Source organism: Mastomys coucha, unplaced genomic scaffold (assembly GCF_008632895.1).
Source record: "Mastomys coucha isolate ucsf_1 unplaced genomic scaffold, UCSF_Mcou_1 pScaffold14, whole genome shotgun sequence".
Classification (NCBI taxonomy): Eukaryota; Metazoa; Chordata; class Mammalia; order Rodentia; family Muridae; genus Mastomys; species Mastomys coucha.
The window spans coordinates 92,844,634-92,854,676 of record NW_022196896.1 but is presented as its reverse complement, the minus strand read 5'-3'; the positions used below and the strand labels follow the sequence as shown (position 1 = coordinate 92,854,676).

The 10,043-nt window shown below is 39.2% G+C and overlaps 1 protein-coding gene across 14 annotated transcripts in view; it reads right to left on the bottom strand.

The window, feature by feature from the left end:
- The window catches only part of Unc80 (unc-80 homolog, NALCN channel complex subunit), a 191,719-nt gene that overhangs the window by 11,285 nt on the left and 170,391 nt on the right, over window positions 1-10,043 (bottom strand). For 11 of the 14 annotated variants that reach the window (XM_031367798.1, XM_031367795.1, XM_031367789.1 and 8 more), the window contains 3 exons: window positions 8,753-8,932; window positions 5,822-5,960; window positions 3,387-3,443 (listed from right to left, as the gene is read on the bottom strand). In XM_031367798.1, coding sequence (XP_031223658.1) covers window positions 3,387-3,443; window positions 5,822-5,960; window positions 8,753-8,932 — 376 coding nt within the window. The remainder of the gene's footprint in view (window positions 1-3,386; window positions 3,444-5,821; window positions 5,961-8,752; window positions 8,933-10,043) is intronic. The other 3 variants (XM_031367800.1, XM_031367792.1, XM_031367799.1) reach the window with 1 other exon arrangement.

Here is a 10,043-nt window from a genome sequence, read left to right as displayed (position 1 = left end):
TGTATAGCCCTGGCTGTCCTGGAACTCACTCTGTAGACCAGGCTAACCTCGAACTCAGAAATCCACCTACCTCTGCCTCCCAAGTGCTGGGGGATTAAAGGCTTGCCCCACCACTGCCAGGCCCATGATTAACTTTTATGAGAATAAATGGCATGATAATTTCTTTTTAAATTAAGAGTTCACCATTGACTCCTACTTTTAAACTATCCCAACATGTCTAAACGAAATCTGATTCTCAACTATAGACATCCAGCCCTAAGGACTTCAACTTCTCTAGATCTCTATTATTCCAGAGATTAAAAATAGACTCATATGTGTGTTTGAGGATCCTCTATGGTGAGTTTTTATACCTCATAGAGCAGGGTTTTCCAGAGAAGAAAAATCTTCCACAAAATTTTGACTTAGATTATTGATGCCTAATGAAAATTTTAAGAGATAGAGTCTGACAGAAAACAATGTTTCTGATAGGCAATTTGGTGGCTGGGTCTTTAAAAGGAATGTATTTGTGCAATTTCGTAAAAAAAAAAAAAAAAAAAAAAAAAAAAGAAAAAAGAAAAAAGAAAAAAAGAAAATCTTAGAAGTTTCCAATTGGTATGTAAACTTATTTGTTGAGTTTCCACCCACTTATCAGGTTATCTTGGTCTCTTCCTCACTCAGACTACTCAGTCCAACTTGCCTCTTTTGTCTAAAACAAGTGATCCATCAGAAGCAAACTTCTATAAAAGTTAAGCCACAGAATAAGGGCGTGGGCTTGGCAGGGCTTACTGCTCTCCTTCCTCCTTGCTTCTTAGTTAGTTTGGGTTAGGATAACTTTGAGTGTACCTCAGATCCTAAGTACTAGAGTGTGTGTTAAATGTAATTCACATGGTTACTGCCTCTCTAGTTTTGGATTTTGATCATGTGCCTAAAGAACTCTTGTGCAGAAAAGTGAGAAAGCCTGCCAAAGAAGTATCTAAAAATGTGCCATCTCATAAAATCCCCTTTTTAGTAAATGCCCAGACTTCCTCTGCTCCGAAGAGAGCTTGCTGACACAATGCCTTGCAGCATATACCAGAGATGGGCATGCTACTGACTGGTGGGACGCCATCACGGCTAATGAAATTGTTTCAGAATCTACAGCAATTTGTTCACATTTCTTACTGCCTATGGCTGTGCTTGGTGACTAACACCAAGGAACAGAGGGAAACAGTAAGAGGAGCAACAGCAGACCAACAACAGCTGGTTTAAGATGCTCCTCAAAATGCTGCCATGATTACTTCCTCCGAAGATGAGCTCTCTAACTCTAGCTCTGAACTCTTCCTCGAACCTAGCACAGACATGGAGCTTCCTCCCTGTGCACTGGATGCAGCACAGTGGAATCAGCTCAATAGCTCCAGTCATTTGAGTCCTGAGCTCGTTAGAGAAGGCCAAGTCCTTCAGAGAATTAATAAAAATAAAGTCTGCTCCTGTCTCCTCTTACACACACTGGACGGTGGCTTATGTTAGCAGAAGCAGAATCTGGGCTAATTAGAGTGCTCTCAGCACAAAGATATCAAAAATCGAAGCCTGACTAATGCTTTCTACCCTTAATGAGCCCCTGACCCTGCCTTCCAAAAGTAAGGTTTCCATATGCAATTTTAAGCATTGAATAGTTACATCTTTAAAAGCATCGCTGTCTGTACTGGCTGGTTTTGTGTGTCAATTTGACACAGGCTGGAGTTATCACAGAGAAGGGAGCTTCAGTTGGGGAAGTGCTTCCATGAGATCCAACTTTGAGGCATTTTCTCAATTAGCGATCAAGGAGGGAGGGCCCATTGTGGGTGGTTCCATCTCTGGGCTGGAAGTCTTGGGTTCTATAAGAGAGCAGGCTGAGCAAGGCAGGAGAGGCAAGGCAGTAAGAAACATCCCCTCCATGGCTTCTGTATCAGCTCCTGCTTCCTGACCTGCTTGAGTTCCAGTCCTGACTTCCTCTGGTGATCAACAGCAATGTAGAAGTAAGCCAAAAAAACTCTTTCCTCCTCAACTTGCTTCTTGGTCATGATGTTTGTGCAGGAATCGAAACCCTGACTAAGACACTGCCCCTCCTAGGCATGTTAAAAGTTCTGCAGACACTATGAATAGTTAAGGAAAACCTTCTTCAGGACCACGTTTCTCGATCTGCTTGGTCCTACAACTCCTGCTAATTAAGGTTGGACTGGACAGCACTTACACATTTACCAATGAGAGACTAATCTGTCCAATCAAGGGCTTGCAAACAAATGAATGTCATGAGTTATGGATCCGGTTTAAAAAAAAAAAATAGATCTGATGATGGACTAAATTTCCCATTTTCGGTTGCAGAAGAAAATGTGAAATCCAAACAAGATGCAAAGAAAACATAAGACCTTTCACAGGAACGGCCTCTCAACATTTCCTCATCTTTGTGATAAAGCAATAAACACAAGGATATCGTCCTCCCTCTAGAACGCAGCCCTGGGACTGCTTTCTCTGGACACGAGACAGAGACACTCTAGTGATGGACAAGAAGCATTGCCCCTAATGAGGATTAGTTGAGAGGTGTCAATCAACAGCACAAGATTAGGAATGTTTGACGTGGCTTATCTGAGTGTTAAAGGTGCAGTACCCATTTCTGAAGGCTTAAGCAAATAGTCTAAGAATAATGTTTCCATTGAATTGCTTCTCCTACTACTTATCAAGGAAAGTTTGCATTTGGTTTTTCCATGGCAAGGCTTTGAGTCATCTTTGTGCTACAAGCAATATTCTTTATGTGTGCTTGAACAGGCTACAGTAGCCACATGCCAAGCGACATGTAGCGAAGAGAAGCAACCACACAAACTGCAGTGACACTGCTATCCTTGCAGCACTGCTGCTTTCTTACCATCTGTGGTACTAGCTAGAAAATCTGACTTGGTTGGGTACAGGGGCTCCCTGAGAGGAAGTTGTTCTAAAAAGGTCCCCTCCAAAGCAATTCTCAATGAGCATCAGTGTGGACAAGAATGAGTAGGTGGGAGTAATTTAATGTTTGGTATAACAAACTTTGGGGGAGGTGTTGGGTATTGGACCCAGAGTCTAGCACATGTTAAACACATGCTTTAGCACCAAATTACACCCCTAGCCCTTGGCATGGCAAATATCTTAGACATCCATTAGACATGCCTCATAGAGAAATCTGTTGTTGTTTTAATTGAGGTTTTTAGACTATTTGTGACCTCTGAACTTGTAAAGAAGGAGGGTTTGCTACACCTTTGACTTCCAGGCTCGTGAGTTCATGAACAACAGAGGGCGAGGGATGGAAAGAGATACCGAGACGGGCAATAGAAGACGGAGGAGACAGAGAGACGGAGGCGACAGGGAATGGCTAGTTTCCCAGCACAGACACCAATAGACAGGTAGCTTTGACACTGTACCTAGAGAGGCTGCCCTCGGCGGCCAGGCCCTGGGAGTCATCGAGGACATTAGGTTCACTGCAGGAGGGGTAGGGAGATGAAGCATTTAGGGAAAGAAAATGCAAAAAGAAAAAAATAAAAAGAGAAAAAAAAAAAAACAGGGAAAGGGACGGGGCATGCAATTTTCTGTTTCCAAGAACTGAAAATAAGTTTAACAGAACAAGGAAGGAAAAGGAGACAGTCAACCATTTCACCTTGTGCTGGGTTTGTCAAGACATAGGACTCAAGGCAATGGGAGAAGGAAAGACTTCGGATGGGTACAACTCTCAGAGGAGTGATCTGTTTATTGGTCAAGAGTTAAAATGAGCTCCAAATGAGCATGAGCTCGGAAATGCATGGCAGAGTAGATCTGTAGAAGATGCATCTATGATTTCTTTGGTAGCCATTTGGCTAGGTGGTTATTATTCTTAACTTATCTTATGAATACAGTATTTCAATGACCAGACCCCACATTTTCTTGTACTACCTAACATTAGCACACAGAAACCACTTACCAGGAATGCCCACAACCAAAGAGTCTGGAAACTAATGCCATTAAGGGAAGCAAAGAAAGAGCCCAACTTCCCCTGCTAATTTTGCAATGAAAATGTCAGCAAACAAAGTGAAGCTATCTTCAACAAGCTACGAGGAACTCATATTTACCTCTCTATTCTATATTCTCTAGTGACTGAATTGTAACAGTAACAGAAGCCTGTCATTTGGTGAGCAAATATTAGTTTGTCCACATATTTGGATGCAGCTGAACTGATATTTGTGATACAAGCTGTGCTATATTTTGTCTACTTTCTTCTCAGGCCTAGCACTGATCTAAGCAACCATAATGTACTTAATATATATGTGTTAAGTTGCAAAGAGTTAAGCATCTACAAAACTGAGGGGACTATTCCCAAAGAACTGTCTGTAAAACTAGTCTGTGTCCCCAGGAAGAGGATCACTAGTTTGCAATGGACAAAGACAGTGTTCCCTTCTCCAGTTTTCCAAAATGTAATTCAATAACAAAATGATTTGCTGTGGTATCTTTGCTTTTTTTGTTTGTTGCTTGTTTTAACTTCTGCTATGTGTTTATACTAAATAAAATTTCTTCCTGAAAATAAATTGATCTCTTATATTATGCACACAGAAGGAATCAGTACTTTGACTTATTTTTGAATAGCTCAAAACCTCTCTGATTAAAATTCCTATTCTAGTTTTATTCTCAAGATGAACATGTGGATAATTACTAACTAAGAATAAATTAATGTTACCAACATTAACTGTTTATGTTATCTTTTTTGGACATATTGTTTGGCTCTTTGATTAGACATTTTATTTATAAAATCATTTCCATATAAAGGGAAATTATCAAATGCTAGATTATGTGAACTATTATTGTGGTTTGGGTGTTATATAGTTACTCCTGTATATAAATCAGCTTGATTTAAACACAACCATATATCCCTATAAATATTATAGTCTGTATGTGAATTGTGCTACTATGAGTCTATGGGTGCTAAAAATAAACAATTGTGGTTGGGGATATAGCTCAGTTACCTAGCATGCACAAAGCTATGTGTTGAATCTCGACATTACCAAACATAAAATAAAACTCTCAAAATCAGTCATCAGCAATGATCTGAAATGAAAATATTAGCTGTTAAAAAGATGAACTTGCATGTTGATATTTTCTATTATCATTTTATTTAAAAATAAGTAAAATTCAAATGTGAGTGTTTGAGTAAAAATTTCAATTTTGATTCATATATTATTATTTTTCCCAAGTACAAAAGGTTTAAATGACTAAGAGCCCCTGAGTGGATTTTTTAAAATTATATTCTTCTATAGCAGATAACACTAAAAGAAAATGCTTTAAGTGGTTTCATCATTGAATCTTAATGAGTTATTGGTACAAGAGCTCCCCTTCACATCATTTTAGCCTACCTCAGCTCATAGCTGGGAAAACTGAGAGCTGTATTTAATAGGCCTACCCATGGTCCACACAGTGTCAGAGGTATATTTTCTGCTTGGTGAAGCATTCCTACATGCAGTTGAACATGAAGGATACTGGAGAAGGTTAAATGCCCAGAGTATCTAGTAAGGTGCTCAACTCTTGCTAAATACTCATTATCTTGCCTAATGATAAACCTGACATATTGACCAGAATAAAAGGATCCTATTTCTATTTTTGAATATCTCAGTGAAAGTCAATATTTGGACATGAAGGTACGGTCTTATTTCAAGGCCTGGCTTAGAAATCTACAACTATTGCCCATAGGAACCTACTTGAAAATGCTTTGTTGTACAGTTTCTCTAGAAACATAACCCATGCTTCCTTCTCCTTATGTCTTTATAGGATAATGTGAATCTATTTCCCCCACCCCACCCCAAGTGCAGACTATAAGAAAGTCATATCCCTTTACCTTTGGCTCGGTAACATGCCCACCTCAGCCTGAGGTGCAGACATGCTGGAGACATGGCTGGAGAACCGCCTCCTTCCAATGGTGCTCAGGAGACAAGCTTCCTGTTCACTTACCACACTGGGCATGCTTACAGAGTCATCTGAAAGTGGGGAAGAGATCAAGTGTTACAAAACCATGACACCTATCAGATAACTCCATCCAAAGCTGTACTTCATTTCCTTCCCTGTATTGGGTACAACCTCAGGGCTGTCTCTAACATTCTTTGTACATATAAAAACTTACGCCCCAGGTGAAGACTCTTTATGTCCACACATTTCCTACTCTCTCATACTAGAAGGCCCTTCACAAAACATACGTAAACTTCTTACTTTTATCAAGATAAACCAATGTGTGCCTTCAAATTAAAGATTTCAGAAAATCTGGACTGTACATATGCATTTAAAGGCTATTGTAGGAATTAGTTCAATTGGAAGTTTATTTTTGAATGAGTCAATTACATTTCTTTGACATTCAATGATTTCTAGCCTGTTGTGGGAAGGAATATTTTACATATTTTAGGAAAAAATGTTTGAAAACTGTAATATCCTGAAATAAGTACTTATTTTAATCTAAAATTTAAAGAGGCCATTTTCCCATAGAAGCAGAAATTAATATGCCCCAATCCATATGAAAGTTAGCTTTGGTACAGTATTTATGTCAAGGTACCTCATGCTAAATGATCTAGCATAGTTTGTTTCTAAACCACATAAACTTCAATAAAAAAATTTTGTGATTTTGAAAATGTATGTTACCATGTAAGGTCATTTAATACTATTTAGAATACTTTATATTTCTAATATACTTTTCAAATAAAATTGTAAATATGAAAATTGCTATAAATTTTAATTTTTTATGCAATGACTTGAGCTGAGTCTTGACATACTCCTTTTGTAATGTATTTACAAAGAAGTTTTAAAAATATGGAAAACATGATAGAATGCATTGAACTGTTTCTACAAAATCCTTTCCTAGATTCTCATTATTATTTGAACTTGTGTCTTTTAACATCTCTTCATCATTTGTTTGCTCATTAAGCATGTGTTTTCCTCTATTACTCCTTTTAAAGTGCTATTTGTAAATGCTATCTTCTCTACAGGATTCTTTCTAATATTATAGAGGACAGAGAACATCTTTCTCATGATTTCTTGTCCTACACCAGATAGGTCTTAAGACATGCAGCTATGGTCGGAAAACCAGTTTCAATTAAAACGGTTAATCTTGCTTTCACAAATTCTCCATATAAACTAATGCTCACAACTGTCATGCACCATTTATTGGTAATCTTAATTTCACTGAGATAACTGTGACATCTGAGAGATGTATTAGCAAAGGTTTACATGCCTTCTGACCCCACCACCGCCACTATGTGAGTATTGAGTCCCACCCAAAGATATCTCTGTTTAAATCTTCTCTACTTTTCTTCCATAACTCCTTCCTACTGTCTAGGCCAACTTCTTATTCACAAAGTTACCTGAACATAGAGTTAGTCTTAGGAATCATCGGTGTCATCATTTCCCATCATTAAAAAGATCTTGGTAGAGACCATTTCATGCATCAAAGAAAAGTACACTTTGCTTTATGTTTCATACAGTTATCAGGACTTACTGTTTAAACTGTTCATTTTTGCTATTGGAATATAGTCAGTGGTAGAGTACTTGCCAGTGTCTTGTAAGGATGAAATCCTGAGTTTAGTCCCCAGCACCACCAATCCCAACAACTATTAAATAAGACAAGATGGACTCCTTTAAATCAGAATGGCAGGGACCCAGTGTGCTGAGTCACGCATGATCATGTCTATAATCTCAGCACTCAGTAGTAGAGATATTCAGATATTCAAGGTTATCAGCAATATAGGGGATGGAAGGTCAGCCTGGGTCTCATGATACTTTTGTCTCAAGTGAAAATAAAGAAAAACATTAAAAAGCAAACTTCTCATCTGTACAACTCTGGTTGTGTGTCCATGAGCAGTCACCAGGTGTCTATTTATAAAGTGTTTATAATATGATTATTACCTGACATAATTTACCCCCAAACTAAGTCTTCAAATATTAGTAAAAAGTATCTTGACAAAGCATGCATTTCTTTCTCCATCTTATATACCCAGCTGCAGGGAGACATTAAAATACTCTTATTCATCTTTGTTAAACTACAATTCTAAGCTCAACTTCCATTTCCCCTACTTTAGTACAGAGAGGGGCCTTTTGTGGGCTTCGTTTGGTAGAGAGGAACTCTTGGATAGTATTCTCAACTTTAAAGGTATAACTGTTCAATAAGCATTATATCAGAACATCTGAAAACACAAGTGGAAAATAACCGATGCAGTTTAAGAAGCTCCATATATGACGGAGACGTTTAACGGAAACTCACCAGTCTTTGGCTTTTAAACCCTACCTTGCTTAAGCGTACATGTGCATCCTTTATAGATCTGCTATCTTTTTGCAACAGTAAATCTTTAGTACACATATTAGAAATTCCTGGGATAAATGCATTACAGGAGAGCCTCTAAACTCAAATTTAAGTTGTTTCCCTTCAGGCATCCTCTTAATTTCATCCTGGCTGCTATAGACGGCTGCTGTCTTGTGAATACCACATGCATACGCTCACCACTTTTTTTTTTTTTTTTTTGACAAATGGGACCTTGTGAGAGCGGGCCATTCCTCTAGCGAGGATGCCCAGGAGAGTTTCAATGAAATGTCTAAGGAAAAGTCAGATATAAACTTTCCCCCTGAATCTCCACGGATATCAACTTCATTTTTGAAACCTCTTTAAAAAACAGAAGGAACGTGGAGGGCAGTCCTGGAAATGGCAGAAAGGGCAGACATCTCCCCTAGGCCCTCGCTAGCACAGCCAGGCCGGTCCTGGTGCTTGCCTAGGTTCTGCATTGTGACCTACTTTCCTCGTCCTCCTCGTCTGTCCGACTGAGGGTATCTTGGGAAGCCTGTTGGGATGGTTCGCTGTCCTGCTCCCAGACAGTGCCTGTGCCTGTGTTGGAGCGAGACATGGTAGCCAGGCTCAGGCGGTAGGCAGAGGTGGATGTGCCTACAGTGCTGATGGATGTCTTTCCTTGGTAGGCTGGGGGGTTGAGAGAGCAAAGGAAATGTGGGTTAAGGTCGTGATAAACAAATGTTTGCTTTGAAGTTCTCTTTGACATTTTTTTTCCTTTGTAACTAGAGTATCCCATACTAAGAGGTATTAAGATAAAGTTGCACAAGAAATTGAAGCAGGAAACAAACAAACAAACAAATCAGTCTTGGCCACTGGTGTACTCTGCGAGAATAGCTTCCTTCTGAAGGCCTGAAATCCTTACCAAAGAAAGGCAAAGACTTCTGCAGTGTCTTCCCTTCGTGTGCGTATTTTCCATTTGCTTAACCTAATGGGACAGCAGCCAACTTTGACTTGAAGTGCCGATTTCAAAACTAGGGTTTTACTGTGGCACGTGCATTTCCCACATCAGTCTATTGGAACAATAAGGAATTTGGTACGTTGCTATGAACCTAAAATCAAAATCAGGGCACACAGCCAAGCCGTTCTCAGTCTCCTTTTCTGCACCCTACAGCATGAGAAACTCCTCAGCTTTGCGGCCACCGCCGACCGCCTCACCAGACTCTGTGGGATATCTGAATGGCGGTGTGTGTGTGACTCTCACCAATATTGCACTTTTTAATGTTTGTGTTTTGAACATACTGCAAACAACAGTAAACACTTTAGAAAGAAAAAAAAAACTCATACTTTTACAGATGAGCGGTGAGTGCCCTCTAATGGTAAACAGTGATTTAACTTCCTCATTGTTCAAGGAACTGCAGAGTAGCCATACAGACCCAAGGTGGGGTGGTGGTGAGGTGGGGGTGGGGCTTTCAAATAGTTTGAAATATCGTCCCCTGGTGAACTTCACCTTGCTCCTCCCCATTCTAATTTGTGAAACGTTAAGAGGGTTTAGAATCCAGAACACTCATCTAGTGAAAAGTCACCCACCATCTTTACTTTCTCTCTATTTAAGTTATTTAACCCTCTGATTGTCAAATTCCTCCTTTTTAAATTGAGTTTTGAATGACACATATTGCAGACATTTGTGTGGACACCTGTGGAATTATAATAGATGCTGGATAAAGTGAATTCCTCTATCAAAAAGGGAACGAAAGAATGTAAAGACATTTTCCTCTTATTAAATATTTAAACTTAACCA